The sequence below is a fragment of the Vombatus ursinus genome, unplaced genomic scaffold (assembly GCF_900497805.2).
Source record: "Vombatus ursinus unplaced genomic scaffold, bare-nosed wombat genome assembly UNPS02014802.1, whole genome shotgun sequence".
NCBI classification, from domain to species: Eukaryota; Metazoa; Chordata; class Mammalia; order Diprotodontia; family Vombatidae; genus Vombatus; species Vombatus ursinus.
In genome coordinates this window covers 23,274,149-23,299,613 of record NW_020954580.1, presented here as the reverse complement: position 1 = coordinate 23,299,613, position 25,465 = coordinate 23,274,149, and the positions used below count along the sequence as shown (strand labels likewise).

The 25,465-nt window shown below is 36.7% G+C and overlaps 1 protein-coding gene across 1 annotated transcript in view; it reads right to left on the bottom strand.

The window, feature by feature from the left end:
- The window catches only part of ICA1L (islet cell autoantigen 1 like), a 42,537-nt gene that overhangs the window by 14,426 nt on the left and 2,646 nt on the right, over positions 1–25,465 (bottom strand). Inside the window, exons 2-8 of the mRNA XM_027873795.1 lie at positions 24,323–24,395; positions 15,613–15,736; positions 13,981–14,179; positions 12,556–12,681; positions 11,288–11,386; positions 7,234–7,316; positions 4,961–5,007 (exon numbers count right to left, since the gene is read on the bottom strand). Coding sequence (XP_027729596.1) covers positions 4,961–5,007; positions 7,234–7,316; positions 11,288–11,386; positions 12,556–12,681; positions 13,981–14,179; positions 15,613–15,736; positions 24,323–24,395 — 751 coding nt within the window. The remainder of the gene's footprint in view (positions 1–4,960; positions 5,008–7,233; positions 7,317–11,287; positions 11,387–12,555; positions 12,682–13,980; positions 14,180–15,612; positions 15,737–24,322; positions 24,396–25,465) is intronic.

Genomic DNA, 25,465 nt, shown 5'->3' with positions numbered 1-25,465 from the left:
AGGTTTCAAGGGCACCAAAGGAACAAGAGGACCTTGTTCTTGCCCTGGAGGGGGGGGGGACTCTAAAGCTACCTCAGCTCATGTACATGTGAATGTTCTATGATAAAAGAGGGCAAAACTAAAAAATGAGAAATCATATCAACTTTTGGCAACTAAGACACGATTGAAAAAAGATGATTGATTTGAGAAAGGAAATTTGGGAAATTAAATTATGACTTTTAAATAAGTCCTTGAGAGTCAGGAATCTCTCATTCAGCTCCTGAAGGATAATGATGCAGGAACCTGAAGGAAGAACCTGATAAGAACTGAAGACACAAGATGTGAGCAGTGATAGGTAGAACAATCAGCTGACAAGCATCTAATTAAATGATCATGATTGGCAGAGAATTGACTTCATTAGGCCAAGCTCCAGGAATGGCTGTCCGCTTACAGCTTAAAGGGTCAACAGGAACTGTGCTATGTGAGCTCCATTTTTACTGGTCAATTCAGTCTCTGAATGAGCGAATAACTGGCTGGGCCAGATGACCCTGAGATAGACGGTTTCAGGAGCTTTGCTGTTTTCTGGTTTAAAGAGAATTGCCATTTACAGTAAGAGGTAACATTTTTGGTGGTGAGAACAAAATAAAGGACTAAACATTTTCTTCAGTCCCTACTAATTCTCAAAATAAGACAAACCAAAAACAGAAAAAAAAAGGCAAAAGAAATATGTATGTGACAGATATACAGCGATTAGAACTGAATTAATCTACAAAAAAAGCTAAAAGCTTAAGAGCATTACAAATTAACATTAGAGAATGCTACTTATATGTTTACACAGTTTTCTTCTTCCACTGGCCTCCATACTCCAGCAGGGCCAACAAAATAACCCACATACTTATATTTTGGGACCTATGCTGAGACTTTTCTCCTGCTTCATGTTAGTACCCTATCCTGCACAGTATTTTGTGATCCATGTGCAACAAGCTGAGTACACACAATGTGAAAAGAATGGGAGGTAGAAAAGGTAGATGATTGAGTTTCTGGGTGCCTAGAGTGTCCCCTAGATTAAGAAAGCCAAAAGCTTCAGAGTCTCTGCTTGAAACACCTACTCAACCCTCCCCCAGCCCAGAAAAAAGCATCTGATTCAGCCAATCAGAAAACTAAATAAGCGACAGAATTGGCATAAGTTTCAATCTGCATGACTGCAAAGGACCTGAGGAAAAGGTACAGGAATTCAGCTGGGTCCAATCTTGACTCAACCAAAAATTACTTGGGGCAGGGTCCAAGGTAAATGAAAGGTAAATTTTCCAATGCTGAAGAAACCTAGGAAAGCTTTATTTTCCAGTTAAGGGGATAAGCCTTTCATTAATGGGGAAGGAGTCAGAAAGTGAGCAATAAGAGAATAAAAGATTTAGGAAGAAAATTCAATTAGAAACCTATAGCACAAGAAGCTAAATCAAAAGACACTAAAATTAAAAAGGAAGATGAATACTATAATATCCAAAAGATTACAAACCTTTCTAAATAAATATTGAAAGACAAAGGAAATTGAAGCAACACCTAATGAAACAGAATTCTATGGACTCCCAAGAGAGCATGAAACCACAGAAGAATATTCTGAAATCATTCAAGAGTTCAGTCAGAATCTTAAAAGTAGTTAGAAGAGGAAAATGGCAGAATTTGTGGCCTGCACAGTAGAAATAATTAGCAGAATAGGAAACTTGAATCCATGGTAGCAAGTCTCTCCAAAGAAACAAAAGAAGAAAAAAAAAACAGATTAGGAATATAAATATACTGAAATGAAGAACAATTTGGAAGAAGCAATAAGAAGAGAGGACGTTTAGAAGCAACTTAAGGATTACAGGCCCCTTTGAAGAACCTGATGACCTTCATGCAAGAAATAACATAAGAAAACTGTTCAGAACATCTGAATATGGCAAACAAAGCACCAATCATAATAACCCACAGATCGCCTCCAGAAAAAATAACCAGAAAGCCCTATGCTTCAAATTTTATTTGTTAAAATAAGCATTTATTAAGTGCTTACTATGTGCCAGACACTATGCCAAGTACTTTACAAATATTATCTCATTTCATCCTGAGATTAAACAACCCTACAAGATAGGTACTATTATTATCCCAATTTTATAGTTGAGGAAACTGTAGCAGACAGAGATTAAAGTAACTTGTCCAGAGTCACATAGCTATTAAGTGTTTAAGGCTGGATTTGATCTCAGGTCTTCCTAAATCCAAGCCCAGTACTCTATCTATTGTGCTAATTAGCTGCCTCAAGACACACAGTGGTTAAGTTTCACAATTCCAGTGAAAAACAACAAATTCTGCAAGCAGTCAGCTGAAATATCTTCAAATATGAAGGAAAGTATACTTGAAAAACACAAGACTATACCTCACAAACCAGAAACCACAGAAAGGAATGGAACAATATTTTCCAAGAAGCAAAGGTACAAAGGATGTAAATCAAAATGATGTACCCAGCAAACCTAATTATCAGGGGAGGAAAAAGAGACATTTGAAGCTTTCCTTAAAAAAATGAGAGTAGATTATTTGGCTTGCAAATAGCCCAAACAATATTACAATTAAAAAGTGAATATAAATAAGAAGAAAAAATAATTGATTAAATAAATTACCCTCATCTTTAAAACTATTAAAAGGAAAAAAACAGAAAGTAAAAGATATCTATTGGGTTAAAAAATGATATTTGTTTTTAAAAGTACACAAGGGGCTAAAGATGAAAGTGAAAGTGATGGTGAAGGAACTGGCCTGAAACAACATATACAATCTCTACAATGCTTACTACAGGTGAATCAATGTACATCATGGGACCAAACTGCAGAATGAAAGGCTGCACAAAAAAAGAGAAGGAAGGTTTAGGATAGAGGGAATGTGTGACATGCCCAAATGAAGTCCATGGAAAACATCAAAGAGAAGATAATTTTTGTGGTCTGTCAGTAAGAAGGATGCTACAAAAGTCAGAGTCAAACTGGTAGAGTAGCAGAAATACAGAAGAACTCTATCTTACAAATATTCCACACAAAAACCTAGAAGATGAAATAGACCAAGTCCTGATCACAAAATTTAAGAAAAAAATTATAGTGAACCGTATTTTCAGCTGAGGTCAACAGAGAGATAAAGAAGCCTGTGAACAAAGGAGTATCCATGCATATCCACTGTAGGAACAGGTTGTGCTCTTGCATAAGAGGAGGTCCCAAATCTTCTTTGAGGTGTCTAAACTTGTACAGGGTACTGGAGAACGTGCAAAGTGTCATTCAGTACCCAGTTCTGAGTCACAAATACAGGGATGACTGAGGAAAGGATATGCATCTGGGGTGGCTTTCCAGGGTGAGGAGTGGTCACAGGCCCTAGTTTATATACTAAGCAAGGAGTAAGTTCAGAAGCAAGTAGTAGCTGTGTGGCTGTGATCCCATGAGTGGAAAAGGTGTCTTCGTTCAAGCCTCTAGCTTAATCTGAAGCCTTCAGAAGAATAACCAGCCTGGACCCCATCACAAAATGGAGGCTCCAAGATGAATTCACCAATGGGAGAAGAGGGACGGGACTTGTAGAGGGATGAGCGAGCTGCAGGATAGAGAGACCGGGTGAGGAGGCCCCAGATTCCTGAGGGAAATTCCAAGATGAAACAGCAGTAGGGGCATGAGTCTGAAGTCCAGCAGATCAGGAACAGGGTCAGGAGAAGAAAAGGAGAAGTGGGAATAAGAGGGAAGGTTGATTAAAGGAGGGATTAGTCCTAAGCTATTTGCAGCAAATTCTTTGGAGGGCAAAGAATTGGAAACTAAGGGAGTGTCCATCAAGTGAGAAATGAGTGAATAAGCTATGATATATAAGTGACTGAATACTATTGTGCTATACAAAATGATGAAGGTGATGGTTTCAAAAAAATCTGGAAAGATATGTAAGAACTGATAAAAAGTTCACAAAAATATGAAATGCATAAATTAAAAGAATAAGAAATATAAAATTTTAAATAACTCAATCTTAAAAAAAGACACTGAGCAAGCCATAAGTGAACTCCCAAAGAAATAATCCCAGGATGAGATAGATGGATTTAGAAGTGAATTCCGTCAAATGTTTAAAGAATAATTATTTCAATATGACATAAACTCTTTGAAAAAATAGGAAAAGGATCCTACTAAATTCCTTCTGTGATACAAATATGGTCTTGATGACAAAACCAGGGAAATTCATAACAGAGAAATAAAACTATAGACCAATATCTATTAATATTAGATGCAAAAACTTTAAATAGAATATCAGCAAGTTCATGACTGGTGAAGGCATTTGGGAGGAGCTGACTCCCACAGTGAGCTTTCTCATTGATCAGACATTTTATTCACTGCATACTCTATTATTGTACTAGAAATTTGCTACATCATTATTGTTTAAATAATGTTTATTGCTTGAAAAATCTTTTAGTTATTTATAGTGTTACGTGGTAACCAATTGATCTGCATATATAATAATATAGTGGTAAAACACTGGCTTGAACCTAGAGTTTAGATCCTGGCTTTGACACTGCCTAGCTACGTGACCTTAGACCAATCATTTTACCTAACTTTATTATGATGGCAATGGTGTCACATTATTATTTATTATGTTATTTACAAAATATTACAAAAATACAACTATTACAAAAAAGTATAAATCATACAAAATATCTAACAATATTTAATCATAATAATATAACCCTTGTTGATCTAGTTCTCAATTCAATAGAGTGTAAAGTCCTAAGAGGACAGAATTTCCTAAACAAATATTTCTTTTTCTATGATCAACTCTTTCAAGAGAAGATTACTCAAAATTCTTCAAATAGAAGGTGAAATAAAAAGGAGATTACTTAGAACATCTTTCTTACAATAAAGCTTTAACTATAGTAGTCCTTTTCAAAGGAATGTCACAGCTTTTAAATATGATCATGAAAAAGAGTACATTCAATTTGTCATCTTACCTGTTTCACTTCCTTTTTCACTTGTTTCCTCATCCAACAAAATCAGCCTGGGTGGCCAAAACAAAAATGTGAAAAGATTTTGGTTAAAAGATTATGACAAAAGTATTTGATTAATTCTCTCATGCTATGTGGGTGGAGAAGATGGAGAAATGTGGGTTAGACAATACAACCAAACAGATTAAGAAATGGCCAAATAGCAAGACATAAAGAGCTCATTAATGGCTTCAAATAAACCCAAGGTGTACTTGGCCCTGCGATGTTTAATATTTTAATCAGTGATTTGGATGAAGGCACAAGGGGCATATTTTTTAAATCTGCAGATGATACACAGCAAGGAGGAATAGTTCACATGTTGCATAACAGGTTCCAAAAACTCTTGATGAATATTGAGACAAAGCTAGTAAGATAAAGTTGAAGAGAAAAGAGTCAAGCCTTGCACTTAGATTTTAAAAAAATCAACTTCATAAGTACAAGACGGAGGGAAGCACGCTTTGACGGCAGTTCACCTAAATGAGATCTGGGGTTGTAGGGCAACTCATGTCAACATGACGCCACAGTGTGATATGGCAGCTAAAACAAAGCTGCCCTAAAAGAAGCATGACGTCCAGAATTAGGAGGTGATCGCTCCATTGAAGTCTGTCCTGGCCAGACCACATCTGGCACGTTGTGTTCAATTATGGCTTCCATATTTCATGGATGATATTCATAAGTATCTAGATTAGAGCAATCTGTAGAGCGGATGGTTTAAAGGTCATGCCATTTGACTATCAGTGATATGGATAATTAGCTTAAAGAAGAGAAGACTTCAAGAGAAAGGACACATGAGAACTCTAAGTATCTGAAGGTCTGCCACATGTAAGAGGAATTAAACTTCTGTTCTGAAGAGTAGGAATAATGGATAGAAGTGGCAGAAAGGCAGAGACGGCTCAAAATGAGGATAATTTCCCTAACAATTAGAACTATTCAGAAGTAAAACAGCCTGCTTCAGGAGGTGGGAGATTTTCTTACTAAATGTTTTCAAGAAAGACTGATCATTTGTCATGTATTTTGTAGAGGTACTATAAGGAAAGAATTTCCTAAACAACTATTTCTGTTTCTATGATCAACTACTTTCAAGAGAAGATGACTCAAAATTCTTCAAATAGAAGGTAAAATAAGGAGGAGATTGTTTAGGACACCTTTCTTACAATGGAACTTTAAAGACTGACAGTCCTTTTGAAAAGAATTGTTTTAGAAAAAGGTTGGATTAGATGGCCTTTGAGGTTCTTTCCAATTCTTAAAATTCTGTGTTTCTGTCAAAACGCACGGAACTCAAGAGTCCACGGTTTTCGTGTGGTTGCTGAAATGGAGAGCTACAAAGAACCTCTACGAAACTTGTCCAACAGATTCCCTTAAAACAATGTCCTCGAGAGAATTTCCAAAGAGCAATGTCTTCTATGATTCTACATTATACATTCTCTTACATTTTACAGAGAAATTAATCTTCATATCAAGAATTCTATTCAATTTTGACAGATTGACTCAAAACCATGAAATTAAGACCATACTTTGAAACGCGAAATGTAGTTTTTAATGACTGAGAAATCTTTTTGTTGTTGCTGTTGTTGTTTGATTGTTGTTGTTTTTTGAAGTACACGGTCAGAATTATGGGGAGAAGACAGGAAATGGGATTAAGGAGGGGCATATGGATAAACAGGAAAACTGTAGAGAAGAGGGTTCAGTTCCTAGTCCCTAGACTAGAACCTCCTCAGGTGCTGCATTCTCCCCAACAAAAAAAAAGAGAGAGTGGCAAATGGGATGAGCATTACCAGGTCCCAGGTATATGCCTGTCATATTTTTATCCAGGTGAAATCTCATCAAGGGCAGCCTTAAAAGAAATTAAATAATGAAGATATCAAAAAGAACAGCATGAAGCCCATGAAGAAGGAAGAGGTATTGCCTTAGCTAAGGAGAAGCCTTAGCTTCTCCTGTGTTGCCCTTATAATGGAAGAAAGGGTTGTATCTAAGCTCAGCTATTTATTATCTTTTTTAGCCATTATGAAATTCTAGCCATGGTAGTTCTCCCAAAGAAATCACTCAATTTGGGGCCAAAGGTGATCCTTTCTTATTTGCTCTCCTTAGTGATGGCTTTTTTGCCTATTACCTTGAAATTGAAACTTAAGAGACTACAAAATAAATATTTAATGTTCATCAGAAAAAAGGCATCAAAAATAGAATTGACAATGTATTAAAATGGTATTTAATAATATCATATAAAAATATTTTCTGCTTACTTTTCAAGATTAGTAGTAAGATTATTTTCTACTTTGTCCTCTTTGTGTTCTTCAGTAAGCTTGCTTGGAGACTCCTTAAGTCGCTAAAATAAGAAATCAAATTGAAAATATACAAAGGAATCATTTACCCCATACAAATAAAATAAGAGTAATACTTGTTAAAACATAATACTATAACGTGTATTGAGTTGCTTGCCTTCTCAATGAGGGTGGGTGAGGAGGGAGGAAGGGAGAAAATTTGGAACCCAAAGTTTTAAAAACAGATGTTAAAAATTGTTTTCACATGCAACTGGGAAATAAGATATATGGGCAATGAGGTATAGAAATCTATCCTGTTCTACAGGACAATAGAACAGGAAGGGGATAAGAGAAGGGGGGGGGAGATAGAAGAGAGGGCAGATTAGGGGAAAGGGCAAAATCTTGTGGATGTGAATGCTGAAAACTAAAAATAAATAAATTAATGAATCTTAAAACATAATGCTAGGAACAATTGTGGAAAATGCATGATGATGTATTTCTGGAAGATTCTGCTTCAGTTATTTTTCTAATGGTGATGATGGATTAAACTAAACCATCCACATTCTTTGGCCCAGTATATATCGTAAGGTAGGTGACCACAGTGTTTAAAGACTGATGATAAGTTTAATAATGACAACAGTTATGTTATTAGCCTGCCTCAATGAAACCCTAAACATATCTAAAGATTCTTACAAACAATACTGGAATGAAAGCCATTACAATAAAATTGGTTAGATAAACATTATGTCCACATCTATAAAACAGCAGAAAATGAAGGCAAGAAGATTAGCATGTCTTAAGCTAGTAGATTCAAAGAGAAGTTTACGAAGCAGTGTAAGATAGAGCCCCAGTCACCAGTTCAGCTCACTGAGCAGGTCTATTAATAGCAACATCTGGACTTACCATTCCACCAAAACTGCCTTTTCCAATATTACTAATGATCTTTTAGTTGCCAAATCCCATGGCCTTTCCTCAGTCCTCAATCTCATGGACCTCTCTGCAGCCTTTGACACCACTGATATTCTTTTCTTCCTAGGTTTTAGGGACACCATTTAGGGACACCTGGTTCTCCTCCTACCTATCTGACTGCTCTTTCTGAGTCTCCTTTGCTAGATCCTCATCCTGATCATGCCCTCTAACCATAGGTGTCCCTCACAGTTCTGTCCTGGGCCCTCTTCTCTTATCCCTCTATGTTACTTCACTTGGTGATTTCATCAGTTCCCATGGATTTAGTTACCACCTTTATGTTGAGATCCTCAGATCTACCTATCCTCCCCTAAACTCTCTGTTGACCTCCAATCTCACATCTCCAATTGCATTTCAGACATCTTGAACTGGATGTCTAGTAGACATCTTAAATTCAATGTATCCAAAACATTATCTTTCCTCCTAAATCCTCCCCTGCTCCTACTTTCCCTATGACTATAGAGGGCAACACCGTCCTTTGAGTCACTCAGGCTCATAATCTAGGAGTCATCCTGGACTCTTCACTGTCTCTCACCCCTCATACCCAAACTTTGCTAACGCCTGTTCATTTTACCTTTGCAACATTTCTCCAATAATGCCCCCTTCTCTTCTCTGACATTGCTATCACTCTAGTGCAGACCCCCATCACCTCCCTCACACCTGGATTACTGCAATAACCTGCTTGTAGGTCTGCCTGCCTCGAGTTTCTTCCCACTCCAATCCAACCTCCATTCAGCCACTAGTGATTTTTCCTAAAAAACAGGTCTGACCATGTCACCCCCCTACTCAGTAAACTCCAGTGGCTCCCTATTACCTCTAGAATACAGTACCAAATGCTCTGTTTAGCATTCAATGTCCTATCTCCCTCCTAGCCTTCCAGTCTTCTCATATCTTACTCCCCACCATGTACTCTTCACTCCAGTGACACTGGCTGTTCCCTGAACAAGACACTCCATCTCTCAGCTCTGGGCATTCCCTCTGGCTGTCCCCCAGGCCTGGAACATTCTCCTTCCTCTGTTCTGACTACTGACCTCCCTGGCTTCCTTTAAGTTCCAACTAAAATTCCATTTTTTACTGGAAGCTGTTCCCAGCCCCCTTCTCTGTTAATGATTTCTTATTTATCATATACGTGTGTGTGTATTTGTGTATAACTTGCTTTGTATGTATTTGTTTACACGTTGATTCCCCTCTTAGACTGTAAGCTCCCTGGGGGAAGGGCTGTTTTTTGCTTATTTCTGAATCTTTTAATGAAAAGTGCAGAAAATATGAGATCTTAATGTTGCTTATTGATTACAAAAAAGCATTTTACTTATAAGGGCAAAAAGCAACCTTAAAGGTTCTCCAACAAGGAGACCCTCACGTATCTGTTAAGCTCATACCAGAATCCTTGATAAAGGCAACCACAGACACAAGTGTTCAATGATTCCTTGATTTTTTTTAACATTAAACTAGACATAAAAACAATGAGACACCTCAGGTATTCACCAATGTCATGGAGAATATTCTGTACAGAATATAAATATAAGAAGGAATCTCTATAGGTAGTTGGATTCTCCAGATGCCCCTATTTCCAGATGATATTGTATTAACTGCAGTGAGCCCTAGAAAAGTACAAGGCCTTTAAGAAATTGATGATTTTTAGAAAAAGATTGGCCTAACAATCAATACAGAAAAAACTAAATGATAAATGCCTAGTGTCCAGACCTTGACATAATACAGAAATAAGCTGTAACACCAATCAATTTCATTAGTATAAACATCTGCAACAAATCCTGCCAATGGACAATGAATTGTTTGATCCAGAAATTAACTAGGGGAAGAGAGTAAACTGGATTGCATTTAAGAAGCTAAACAGTGTTTTATTTTTTGTTTTTGTTGTTTTTAAACAATCCCAAACTGATCCCAGAGCAAAAGGTCATTTGTTAATACAAATGTGCTCCTGAGGGTGCTATATTTCGTACTATCGTACTCTCTGATGAATAAAGGTTACCAGTGGGCATAAATAGGTTACAGCATATTTTTAATTATGTACAAGAAGTAGCATATGGCCCAACATTCAGGAAATATATGATTGGAAGAGGAAATTGGGATGGCACACAGTAAGAACAAAGAATAACAGATGCATCCAACATACAACCCAAGGAGCATTTATGTTCCTACTATGTACAAAGCAACAGATAGCTCAAATGCTGGATCAGGACCCCATGAAATGTAAAAAAAAAAATCTAGGCAAAGGTCTTCAGCACATCAGATAGATCTTTTTTGGAGGATCTATGAGAGAATGTAGGCAAGAATTGTGCAAGATAAGAAGAAAGGGAGTACCTACATAAGTAAGATTGTAGAGGTACTGAATATTGAAGGATATCTGATGCAACAGTTGGCATTCCTCTTATGTACTTAACATTACAGTTTATATTATATTTATCTAAATATATATGCTTTTCTCCCTCCCTTACCCCCCATATTAGACTGTAAGCTCTTTGAGGGCAGAGGTTAGGTCTTATTTGTATCTCCTCTAGTGCCAATACCGTGCATATAGTATATGATTCATAAATACTGAATAAAGACACACAAACACACATACTCCCCTATTATGTATATCTTTGATATGCAAATACAAATTACTTAATGTTATAGAATTAAAATTAGTTAAGCAGACTATATAGTTTGCACCTTCTTTTCAAAGAAATCCCCAAAGAATGACATGTGATATATCAGAGGTACAACAATGGGAGGGAATTCCTTATTTTTTTAAATCCAGAAAGAACTCTGTAGGATGCCCACTATAGTATTGCCTATCACATGAGACACTTTATTATTTTATATTTTTTTCCTTCTTACTTTTTCCTCTTTCACACTTTCTTTGGAACTATCTTCCTTCCCATTCCTTTCTTCCTCTTTGTCTACCTATAACACTGGCTCTCCAGCGGTATTCAGATGTATTTGCTTAGACCAGTTGGCAAATGTAAGTAAAAGATCTCTAGTCTAGCAAAGGAGGAAAAAAGGCCCAAAGATAAACAGTTCAATATTCTTCCCCAAGCTACATAAGACAACATCGAGAGAATTTCACCTTTAGCGCCACAAAATCATATGGACGGAAGCCTGTAAATTCTTCGTGGATTCTGGACATCATTCGAGCTGTTTTCTCCCAGAATCCAAGCAGTGTTCTCTGAGGAAAAAGATAACAGGATATTACAGGTATACTCTGCCTGAACATTTTGTTAGTGTTATTTTCCTTTCTATTGTAACGGATGAACAATTCCAAGAAAAGGTGATTAAGTTTATTAGTCCTTCCAAATTATGGCAATAAATAAAGCAATTCAAAATAGTAGTAATTAACTTCTGGGTATATGTACTGTACAAATAACTGCTCAAAAGCTTTCTAAAGATTAATTATATGAACGAAGAGAAGAAAAAATGGTAGATTAGAACATCTTCCAAGAAATCCAGAAAAGAATCACTGAAATTATCCATCTGTACAGAAGGGGAACACATGTATAATCATTATGTTATTATGCATGCATGTGCTTATGACTAGTCAGGGTGAGAAAAGTCACACCAATAGCTAAACTTTTTCATCAAAGGCGTGCACACATACATACATGCAGTGCACACACACTGCATGTACTCCCATGCCCCCACATGGCATTCATGAGTGCATTCATAGGCATATACAAACACACACACACACACACACACACACACACACACACACATACACACACACGCCCTTTCACAAAAGTCATCTGTTTGCCAGTCAGCACTCAGTTAATTACTTAGAAATGGATTGCCCTGGCTCTTTACTTCGCTTCTCCTTCCAGCTGTCCTCTCTTTTTGGTTCTTTTTAGTGTATTAGACAAAAAAGAAATAAAACTCTAATTTGTTGTGTCCAGATGTGGATTCCTGAGTGACTCAGCAGCACACAGAATTATGTGTGTTCCTCAGGGTTGGAAAAGGCTTCCTTTCCACTAGTTAGCTACGCTTTTCCTGTACAATTGCTATTTTCTCTACTGTCCTAAATGGAAATTTTAATGAATGTGAGTTACTGCTATATAATTTCATATTGTGCTACTCATTGTTGTGGCTTTGGGTAATCCATGCTAAGACTTGCAGCCCATTGTGATGAAGAACAGAGGGCTGGCTTCATTCTAGAGAAGAGATATGTTCTAGGCTTGAACTATGCCAAAGTCTAATAGCAAAGCCAAGCACAGCAAAATTCAGAGGATTCTTTCCAGTTTAATTATGTAATTTATTTTCTTAACCCCTTAGTCAACTTTTAAAAAGAAATCTCACCACTCCTCTTTACTGCAAGGACATGCTGACCATGGAGTTGGGTACCTGGTAGGTAGTGAGTGAGTGGGATAACAAGTTGCAGCGACTAGCTCCAAGTAAGTCCACTTTCTGACAAACATCCATCTTTAACTTGTCAAAAGAAGCTTTGGTATTTCTCACTTGGATCTGCACCTAATCATAAAGAGCCCATATTATTATTGCCAATAACAGACCACTAAAGTGATATACATGTGTGTTTGTACACACACATTACTTTAATGACTTAAACATTTAGCAGACAGTAAAGTAGGGTACTGTGAAGAGGAATATTATGATATATATGTTACACACATTATATATAAAGTCTATGACTAAAAATGAGGTCTGTTGTAGAGAAATCACAGATTTTACATATCTACATACACACATATGCAATGCTTTCATACCATTATAAAAATAAACAAGGACTTTTTGTTGTTGTTGTTGTTCAGATATTTTTCATCTGTGTCCAATTTTTCATGACCCCATTTGGGATTTTCTTGACAAAGATACTGGAGTGGTTTGACATTTCCTTCTCCAGCTTTAGAGATGTGGAAACTGAGGCAAGCAGGGTTAGAGTCAGAGTTGGAGGCATTATGGTCGGGTCACACAGCTAGTAAGTGACTGAGGTCACATTTGAACTCAGGAAGATGAGTCTTCCTGACTTTAGGCCCGGCATCCGATCCACTGAACCACCTAGCTACCTCAATCAAGGATCACAGTTCCCTTTCACAGTATCCTATGTACTATCTGCTAAATATTTGTGTCATATGACAATGGACAATATAAAATACACAACAGCAATACACAACATTAAGAACTATAAAAAGGGGAATAGAAGCTTCAGAGAATAAATGGTACTTTTACACAGTATTAATAAACATTTTATAATTTATATACTATGAACTCAAATGGTATGAAGTGAAGTTTAGATACAATAATCTATCTGAAGCTTGGTACAAAATATGTTTTCATAGAAAGTCATTCAAAAAGCTGTGGAATCCAATGGGGTAGTAATATTATAGTCTTCATTTTTTTATATTAATAACTGTTTTAGATTTATTTATTCCTACATTTAAAATAAGCTTACTCAGAAATAAATCAAAGAAACTATGAGCCAAAACAAACAAACAAAAAAAAAAGACCAATAAAATCAAACTGCATACCATCTTTGGGTGGGGGAGGGGAGGAATGGGGAGAAAATTTGGAACTCAAAATCTTATAGAAGTGAATGTTGAAAACTAAAAACAAATAATTTTTTAAAAGATCAATAACTAAGAATATTTTTCATTTCAAAGAGATTAATAGAACAAAAGTGTAATAAAGACAAAACCCTAAGGACTTAAAGTACCATATAGCATTTTTATTAAAATACAGTGATGTTTTAAATTCAGTTGGTCAAGTTAATTGTGGATTAGAATATATACCAATACAGGAAAAAGATTTTCTTACTTTTCTGAACTTTTCCATTTGTTTGGATGTGTCTGGGTCTAGTTCTTGTGATACATCTTTCATCCACAGCAAAGCCCCTCTGTATTCTGTGCGGGCCTGCTCCATTCGATTGATTGTCATCAAGGTATCAGATACTGCCCTCTGACTAAAAGTTGCTACTTCTTGCTCAAGACGAGACAGAGGAGTGCATAAGGCTAATCTAATGATAAAAATAATTAGATTCAGAAGGAACATATGAAACAAAAACTAGAAACTGAGTGAATCAAAACTTTTCCATCTTCAAGACCATTTTGGAGAACATGTAATTAGTGATCAATTTTCTATGTGTATGGCACTACTTTAAACTGGTCAAATTTGCATTGTCTACAAAGAAGTCATTTTATTAAGTGTAGCAATTTCAAAATATCTAATAGCATAATGGATATATTAATAGGAAATTAATATACCAAAAGACTAAAATGAGCAAGTTTTTAAAAAAAATTACACATTCACTGATTTGATAAATGAGGTGTCTACACCTCCATTTTTACTGTCCTTCATTTTTGGAACACGGTAAATTAGTCACATTATTCAGGTAACAATTAAAGTAAATGCACCACTTAACATTTCTCTAACAAATAACACTTGTACAAAGTATACTCTTCAAAACAAAAGTCTTTCATTTACATAGACACATAGCCTGAGTATAAAAAGGCAGATAAAATACTCAAAGAGCTAATAAAACAATCAGCTTCTAAGCAAATGAAGAAGCCTCTAAGTACATGTCAAGGCAAAGCAATTTGTTCCATTTTTCAACATTGTATGGCTCATGTCATCACTGATCTCTCTCACTATGAAAAGCCTTTTTCAAACATAAAACCACAGGATCTGAAGGGGAAAGGCACCTTAGCAATCATCTAATCCAACTCTCCATTTTACAGATGAGAAAACTGGAACCCTGAGCAGTTTCATGAGCTGCCCAAGTTCAGTGAGTTAGTAAATAGGGAAGCTGGAATGTGAACCCGGTTCTTTCTTCACTCTATCAGATCATCTACCACAGCTGGTGCTCTCCTGGCAAAGGACTTTTCTGTACATCCTTTTGATTCCAGGTTTCTTCAACTGCACAGCCACATACCTTTAATTAGGACTGCTTTTCTTTTCCTCTGAAAAGTTAAGGAATTTTGGCTACTCTAAGTAAATGCAGCATAAGATACTTCATAGCTTCTTTTATGCTTAAAAAAGTGTGATGTGATAAATGTAAATTACAGCTTAAAAGGAAAATTATTTTTACATTCAAAGTAAGTCAAAAAAGAAAACTACGAAGTTTTATAAATAACTACATGTAAATAATTACATATTTAATAGGGCAGACTATTAAAATATTAATGCCATATTTATATCTTAATTATATAAAATTATCAGAGAAATTTAAATTCAATACCAAACTCTGCTTATAGAGAACAAACTACTGATGATTTCAATGTTTTTGAAAATAACTATTTTAAAGGCAACAATAATAGCATGGAATGTTTATAATATACTCATATGCTACATTATAATTTCCCTATTATACTTGTATTATGTGTCTTACAATATAATATTAAGTATACCAAATATGATAAAGATGAAGAAAACACTGATTTAAAAGAAAACCTTTGGTTGGCTGAAGAACAGAGCATCTTGCCAGTGGCATCCATCATTTTGCCAGCTTGAGTTATATCCTGTTCTGCTTGAAACTTTAAAAAGAACCCAAGCTCATGTTCTTCTTCAGATATAGCTAGGACAGTAAAAAATGCTAGTTAGCACAATTATTTTACTCCAGTGCATAAAAAAACAAAACTAAAATACACATTTATCTACAATGATATGATATAACCTAAGAACCCACGGTTCTAAACCACACAGAGATCCATCAATGAATTACTGCATCTTAGAAAACGCCTTCTTTTTCCCATGTTTGCGTGGCTCCTGAGGGAAAATTTGTTCACTGCCATTGTGCAATATGGCCCTAGCTCTCTAAATTGCAATTCTTCCTTTGCATTCAAACCCACTACACCACTTAGGGTGCTGTTACAAACACCTAGAAATTTCCTATTGATTGCAGGAAAAGAGTCTAAGGGGTTAAAAAAATCCAATGGCCACTCTTTCCTTGGCATCTCTAGCACTTACTTTTCCTTTTCCCCCTCCTTTCTAACTGTTCCTTCCAGGTCTCCTTTGCTGGTTCATCTTCCTCCTCCTAGCCAATGTATGTTTCTCCCAAGATGTTATCCTTACCTTTTTCTCCATCTCTCTCTTTTTTCTTTGGCAACGTCATTTGCTCCCCCATGCCAAATTAGTATCTCTATGTACGTGAAAATGGTAGGTCAAAGGGGATCAGGATGTACAAGAGAACATTATAACTAGGTGATTTAAGGAGGAATGTGAAAAGAGTTGTTAGACTGGGAGAATATGGAGGGACTGAGGTGATAATATGGGTAAAGTAAAAGAGAAGTGAGGAACAAGACTGGAGGTTGATTAGGAAATAGAGAGGAGGATTTCCCAGTTCGAGATTTGAGAGAAGCATACAATGAACCAAGTATAGTTGGATGACCTGGGGCATTATTTAAAATCAGAAATGCTCTAAATTGATAGCTGTCCTTGCAATATTTTTCAGCAGCTACAGTAAAATAACTTGAAAACCAGTCTTCAGAAATCGCTTTAGTTGCCTATGCTTTATGTGATTGCCAAAGACCTGGAAGCAATCAATGGTTGTAGCTTCTCAGAGCCAAAGGATTTCAAGACCAATTAAAAGAAAGGAATAATTTGAACTTAAAATCCTCTTTTGCATTATCTTCCAGTAGAAGTTAGGCAATCCTTAGATACATTAAATCTGGGTTGTGTTTTTTCTTTCTTAAATATGAAATTTATTATGCCCAAAGGGCTATAAAACTATGTGTCCCCTTTGACCCAGCAATAATATGACTAGGTCTATATTCCAAAGAGTGAAAAGGAAAAGGACCTATGTGTACAAAAATATTTACAGCAGCTCTTTTTGTGGTGGCAAAGAAAAGGAAATTGAATAGATGCCTATTAATTGGGGAATGGCTGATCAAGCTGCGGTATATGACTGTGATGGAATACTACTGTGCTGTAAGAAATGATGAGCAGGATGCTTTCAGAAAAATGTGGGAAGACTTACATGAACTGATGCAAAGTAAAATAAGCAGAACTAGGAGAACATTGTACACAGTAACATGTTTATCAACTGTGAATGACAGCTACTCTCAGCAATACAATGATCTAAGACAATTCTGAAGGACTTATGATGAAAAATGCTCTCCTTTTCCAAAGAAAGAACTGATGGAGTCTGAATGCAGATTGAAGTGTATTTTGGGGGGGATGGGTTTTTTTGGTCTGCATTTTCCTTTACAACATGCTTAATATGGAAATGTTTTGCATGACCACACATGTATGATCTATATCAAACTGCTTACCTTCTCAGGGAAGGGTATGAGGAGGGAAGGAGAGAAAAAGGAACTCAAAAAAAAATGTCAAAAATTTTTGTTTACATGTAATTGAGAAAAAAATTAAAGTTCAGGAATCCAGAATAAGCCTATTTCATTAACATTAAAAATATATTGATCTGTGTATCCACCTTCTTTAATTATTTTCTTCAAAACATCAGAATATTTAGCTGCTGCAAACTCATGTGCTCTGGCCACCTCTCCAGCAATTTTAATGTTATGCAATTAAACTTGATTTTTAAAGCAAACAACTCTTGTAGTAAGTTTCTTCCCTATCCACTTTATTCTTACTTTCTTTTACCTCTTTACGTAAACTTGAAGCTTTCTTCCTGACTGGCTGCTCTGCTAACATGAATGCATTTTTTATTGCAATCTTCAATCTATACATACAAAAGATGCTTCCCTTCTGCCACTGTTGACACTTCTGTTCCTTGTTTGCAAACCACAAAAAAACTGGTGCAAATTTGCCTTTTCTTTTATTTCACCTGTATGTTTTAAAACATTGCATACCATAAATTCAAGCATCTAGTATCTCATCCTATTTTAAAGTTACTATAACCACATTCATTCTGTTCAATCACATCAACTTCTGCTATAATGTAACATAACAAGTTTCTTCTTTTTTGTGCTTGCAGTATTCTGAAGTATTCTTCCTTTTGTCCATTTGTTAACAGTTCTTTTTTTTTAAATTAATGCAATACATGGCACACAGGAGCACATTCCACACACATGTGACAATAGCCAAGTGCAGACTGACAAAGTAGGGGTTTGTTAAAAGCTTCAACAAGATCACACATGTCACATTAACTAAATTGTAGCTTGCATTAAATGTACCTTGGTATCATTTTCTAATCCACCCTGAAATGAATTTCTCATTATTTGAACTCATATTAATGACAATCTAGCCATAAGAAATAGTGAAGGGAGTGGTTTCAGAGAAAGCTGGCATGAACTGTATGAACTGATGAAGAGTGAATTAGAGCAGAACCAAGACAACAATTTATAAAATGACAAAAATACCATAAGGACAAACAACTTTGAAAGACTCAGGAATGCTGATCAAAACAAAACAAAGATCAACTAGCACTCCAGAAGACTTAAGATGAATCATGTGACCCACCTTCTGATACGTCTACCCAAGAGTACAAATTGAGACACAATTTTTTTGGAAATGGCCAATGTGGGAATCTTTTTTCACTTGATTAGACATGTTTGTAACTGGGGTTTTGTTTTCCTTTCTTTCTCAATTCAGGGGGTTGGGGAGAGGGAGGAAGCAGGAGAGAGAGAAGGTAGACTTTGAATAACTGAAAAAAATTGAATTAAAAAAAAGAAACAAAATCTGGTGCCAACCTAACTTTCCAATCTTATTTCATATTACTCTCTCTTCAGGTACTACACATTCATACCAAACTAGGCTGCTAGCTGTACCCTAATCTCATCCTGCTTCTCTTATCTCTGTGTACTTGTGCAGGCTATTTACAATGCTTGAGCCCTTGGTCTCTTTCCTGACTAGCTGCTGTTTGGATTGGAGAGAGACAACATGGTAAAAGGAAAGTCCATAGCCCTCCATATATGAGGCCAAAATGGGGGCCGTGCCTATAAGCCTATGGCCTGAGCCACTTTGTATTTAATCTTTACTTTTTCAGACAGAGAGTATTGGATATGGCTGGGACAGGTAGAGCACAGTGGATAGAGTGCTGAGTCTGGAGTCAGCAAGACCTGAGTTCAAATGTAACCTCGGACACTTACTAGCTGTGTAACCCTGGGCAAGTCACTTAAACCCTGTTTGCCTCAGTTGCCTCTTCCGTGAAATGAGCTGGAGGAGGAAGTGGCAAATCACTCCAGCGTCGTTCCAAGAAAACCTTAAATGGGGTCATGAAGAGTCGGACACAACTGAACAACAACAACAATTGCATGTGGCTGGGACCGTGTGAACTTTGAAAGGTCAGGTGAGTGAACCGCCACCATCCATGCCAGGTTTGGTGGCCAGCCAATCAAAGAAAAATCTCTGAGGACCCAGGCCAGCATAACCGAGATATGGACTCATACATGCATGAGTCATTCTTCAATTGGAAGCTGAATTTGGTATGGTGAATGCCATGTAGAAACTGCATTAAGTTTAAGCCCATCCTTCTCAGGGCCCTTGGTGGTATAGGGGAGAGTGCACCCCCATGAGCTGGGGGGAAATGCTTGTACCTTTGTCCTTTCTATATTTGCAAAGCAAATATCCCTTTGAAAAAGCTAAAAAGGAAAACAAAAAATCCAATGCTTGGAAACACTATGATTTCATCTTGGTCTATCAAAATTTTTCTCTGCTTTCTCCATCTATGGTGTGGACTCTTCTATAAAAGTCTTTCCTGATTACCCTAGCTGGGGTCAGGGAACCCTCTCTCCTCAGATTTTCTTACAAGAATTTTTCTGGATTTTTCTTTTGCTGTTATGACATTCCACTTTACATCATATGTCCTCTATTATACTGTAAGCTTCTTGAAGACAAGGCACAAACTGTCATTTTCATTTGTTTCCACAGTGCCTTAAACATTCTAGGTTACTGAATCAAAATGAATTAAATTTAATTGAGTAATTCAGAGGACACTTCAGAATCTTGGAATACCAAAGAACAATCATTATGAATGAATATCAATTTCAGTAGGCTGGCCACCTAGTGTTCAAACTTTTTTTGGGGGCCATGGCAATACACAAAATAAAGAAAAATTTTAAATGATCCTCAGTCCTGTGCCCTTCCACTTTGCAATGACAGTAACAACAAATTGAGAAAGGAGTAAGAGGATGCTAAAAATCAGTTTTTAGACCATCAACAAATTTTAATTTGCCTGTTGGTATTCTAAATGTGAAATCTCTGTCCAATGACCAAAGATTGGACATATTACTATAGAAGCTAAATCATATTAGTCTTGACTTCCTTGTTGTAAAGGAAATCAGAAAAAAGAAAGAAGTTATAGCTAAATAGGGTGGGTCATTTTAAGGTACTCCTTCATAAAGGCAAAGAAAGAAGTTGGTGGAATGGATTATTATATGCCCTAAGGCTACAAGAAATATTATTTCGAGGGACATTTGGTCATCACAGATTGCAGCACTAATGATACATATTTGCAAAAAGGTTACCAAGAAAATAATTGCAGTTTATACACCAATATCAGATGTTGAGGCAAAATAGTGGAGAATTTCTACAAAGAACTTGATAAGACCCTTTAAATCAAATCAATATACACTCTGATACTTGGTGGCCTCCATGCAAAGGTGGGAAAATGAGAAAATGGAGAAAAATATATCGGAAAGTATGGTTCAGGAAAAAGAAATGAGAGTAACCAAAGACTTGTAGATTAAACAGAAGCCTTTACATCACAAGCACTTTTTTGAAATAAAAAATTGGTAGGCTCTAGATATGGCAAGCACCAAACAATATCACAAAGAATTTAAATGCCTACATATTAACAAACAGGAAAAGACTTATTGTGGACACCAGAGTTATCCCATAGTCAGCTTAGAGCTAAGATTGGAACTTGTGATAAACAAGAAAGAGTAGTAATGAGAAAAGGATAGGTTATACAATAATATTTAACCCTGAATTATTGAAACAAACTTGAAATTAAAAATGAGAAATGGATAATAGAAATGACATTGATATCAACTATAATAATTTCATCCAAAAGTTAAGCTAATGTAAATGAATTGCCATAAGATGATCAAAAGAGCCTAGAAAGTGCCTCAGTCAACAAACATTTGACTTGACAAATAGAAAGAGATAGTTGCCAAAGGTAACACTGAATCAGAATATAAACTCATCTGTAAAATCTTACTTGGAAAGATAATGGATAAGTATGAGCAGTAGTATGTCATAAGGCAGAAACAGTAGAGTGTAAAACTAGTTTACAGAAAGCTTAGCAAGATACTGAAACAAATCATCTCAATAGCATTCAAGGTGAAAACAGAAAGACTGCAAACAAGAAAAATGTTAAAGATTTGCAAAAATGATTACAACAAACTAAAAAAAGGCAAATGTGATTGCTGAGCCAACACCAGTGATCTTCAAAAGACCGAGTTTAAAAGATGCACAGCATATTTCTCCCACAATCATCCACTCTCTTCGATATTCTATCGATTCCTTCCCTGCTCTCTTCAAACACACCCAAGCGTCCCTCACTAGCTCTCCACACCTCCACCAGCTGCCTTCCTATATCTCGCTTCCTTTCATCCACATTTGGTATCTCGGCTTCCTCTCCTCTCATTCTCTTCTAAACCCTTTGCAATATGCCTTCCAACCTTATCACTCAATTGAAACTGTTCCATCAAACGTTGCTAAAGATTTCTTAATTGCCATATTTAATGGCCTTTTCCCAATCTTCATCTTTCTCTGCTGCATTTCATTCTGGTGACCACCCACTCCTCCTATAAAGCCTCTTTTTTTTTTGGATTTTTATAACACTGCCCTTTCCTGGTTCTCTTTGTACCTCTCAGATCATTGGTTCTCTGTCACTTATGATAGATAACCATCAGTGTCACATCTACTAACTGGGCTCTTCCCTGGACCCTCTTCTCTTTTCTGTCTATACCAGGGATGGGGAACCTGAGGCCTTGAGGCCACGTGTAGCCTTCTAGGTCCTCAAGTGTGGCCACTTGACTGAATCCAAATTTCACAGAATTTGTTCTAAAGTTTGAATCTGGGGGCAGCTAGGTGGCACAGTGGATTGAGCACCAGCCCTGGATTCAGGAGGACCTGAGTTCAAATCCGACCTCAGACACACAAAAAATACTTACTAGCTGCGTGACCCTGGGCAAGTCACTTAACCCCATTGCCTAGCCCCCCCCAAAAAAATAAAGTTTGAATCCAAACTTCACAACTTTATCAATTCCTGTGGATTCAATTATCTACATACAATCATCTGTAGATGACTCCCAGATTTACATATCCAGCCCTGGTCTCTCTCTTTTTTTTTTCTTTTTCTTTCTTTTTTCTTTTTGGTGTGTGAGGCAATCGGGGTTAAGTGATTTGCCCAGGGTCACACAGCTAGTAAATAGCAAGTGTCTGGTCTGAGGCCAGATTTGAATTCAGGTCCTCCTGACTCCAGGCCTGGTGTTCTATCCATTGCACCACCTACCTGCCCTGATCTCTCCTGAGTTCTAGTCCAAATGCCTACTGGACATCTCCAAACACATATCTCAACCTATCTAAAGCATATTTTATTGCCTCTCCAACTCTTTTCTGAACTATTCCATTTCTGTCATGGGTACCCTAACTTTCCAGTCACCCCGGTTCACAAAATAAGTATTGACCCCTCATTTTCACGTCAAATCTTGCCATTTCAGTCTACAAAACCCCCTTGCATACAACCTCTTCTGTCCACTCACACAACCACCCACCTCATCACCTCTCACTCACTGTATTAAGAGCCCCCTAACTGAACTCTTCACATTATGTCTCCTCATTCCAGTCCATCTTCCACACAGCTGCCACAGTAATCCTCCTAGAATCGTCCCCACCACTATCTAATAAACGTGAGGGGCTCGGATTACCTCTAGTATCAAAGATAAACTCTGCCATTTAACGCTTTCCTCAGCATGGTCCCTTCCAACATTACCCGCTCTGTGGCCCAGGAAAAGTCTTAATTTAAACTCCTTCACTCTCAATTTCCTCACCTATAAAATGGAGATAATAACAGCAACTGCCTCACAGATTTGTGAACACGCAATGAGATAACACATAAAAGTGCTTTAAAGTCCTTAAGTGCAAGCCGTTATTACTGTTCTTACTCCCGCTCACCCAGGCTTCTTATACTTTGCTTCCCTCCACTCGAGAGCTCTGCAATCCCAGCCCACTAGCCGCTCCTCTCCCTAAGTCTCTCGGCTCAGCTGTCACTCACGCCATCCATGCCCGCCTTCAAGTGCTACTTTCTACATGAAGCCCCCTTCTCAAAACTATCCCATCTTTGTTCTGCATATATTCTCCATGTTTGTATATGTACATGTTGTCTCCCCCAACAGAATGTAATCTACTTGAAGAGAGGGGTTGTGTCACTTTTGTTTTTCTACCCCCGATGACTAGAAAGCACTTGAAACGAAGTAGGAACTTAATAAATGCTTATTGGTTGACTGAATGCAGAGGAAGATTAACAGAGGAATTTAGTGGAGAATATTATTTGATCTAAAATTTAATTTCCAATGATTTTTAAAAACTAAATAATTACTTGAGCTAAAGAGGGAACATAGAAAAGCATAATAAAAATTAGAAAAATAGGATATATGAGAAAAACTAGGAATTTATAAAAAAGAGAAAGATTAATTAAGTTTCTCTCAAAATTTTATTTCTATCAACCAAAAGAAACTGTCTCTATAGAAGTGAGTTGCATCCCATTAATTCTCTCAGGCCAGAGAGTTCTGATCTCTATTTTGAATGGAGTTTTATATCAGAGGGAATTTTTTTTTCTTTCCAGCATTGTAAGTAGGATTCAGTACAGTTCAGTTCAAGCCTATATAACATCAACCGTGTAACAGACCTATTGGCTCCCCGACCTGGGTTATGCACTGTGGAGTGATATCTACCTAGGGGATGAGGATCTTGAACTCCATAACTGATAGGTAATAGATGTAGAGTACACTGACGATATGCTATGACAGCATAGATTAGGCAATCAATAATCTTAGCATCAATCAGTTACATTTATTTGGAGAGAATAGGATTCTTTGTTACCTAAAACCACTAAAAATTATTTTAGCAAATTAGACATCTCATTTAACATTCAAATGAAATTTTTAATTTTTAAATAGAAAACAACTTTTAAAATTCCATTTAAAAATAGTAGTATTTAATCAGCATGATATAAATATCTATGCTTGCATACCATTGAGTCTTTGCTGATATTTCTCAATAATCTTCAGAAGTTCAGTACATGTGTCTTGAATGGAGTGAAAAACCTTGAAAAATAAATTTTATTTGGATATCAGTTTAAAGAACTATAAAAAGATACAAAATATCAGTCAGAAAATATTTCACAAACAATTTAAATATCATGGAACCACAGTCAGGATTACACAGGACCTTGTAGCTTCTACATTAAAAGACCATAGGGCGTGGAATATGATATTCCATAAGGCAAAGGAGCTTGGATTACAATCAAGGATCAACTAACTACCCAGCGAAAATGAGCATGATTTTTCAGGGGAGGAGATGGATATTCAATGAAATAGGGTACTTCCATACCTTCCTGATAAAAAGACCAGAGCTCAACAGAAAATTTGATCTTCAAATACATGACTCAAGAGGGACATAAAAAGGTAAACTGGACAGAAAGAAACAACATGTTATTAATAAGGGCAAACTGTTTACATCCATAGAAGGAAAGATGACACTTATAACTCTTGAGAACTATATCGTTATTACACAATGTAAAAGGGGTATACTATAAAGGGGGTGGGTATAAATTGACTTTGATGTAATAATGAAAAAATCTAATCAAGAAGGTTAAATGGATCCAAGTAAGTGAATTAATCTGATCTAAGAAAATGTACTGAGAGAAAAGGAAAGGAGGAGACAGACAAGGGTAAATCACAGGAAAAGGCACAAAAACCTATTACAGCAGAGGGAAAGAAGGGCGGGAGATGAGCATTGTTTGAACCTTACTCTCATCAGATTTGGCTCAAGAAGGGAATAACATAATCAGTTAGGTATAGAAATCTAACATGCCTTATAGGCAGTAGGAGGGAAAAGGAGAAAGAAAAGGGAGGGGGCTAATAGAAGGGAGGTGGGACTGAGGGAGGCGATGGTCAAAAGCAAACATTAGTGAGGAGGGAAAAGGAGAAAGGAGAAAGAAAAGCATAAAGAGGGGGGAAAAAGGATGGTGAGAAAGACACAGATAGTAATCGTAATTGTGAATGTGATATATGAATGTAATGGAATACTATTGTGCTATAAGAAATTATGAACAGGTAGACTTCAGATAAACCTGGAAAGACTTGTATGGTTTGATGCTGAGTGAAGTGAGCAG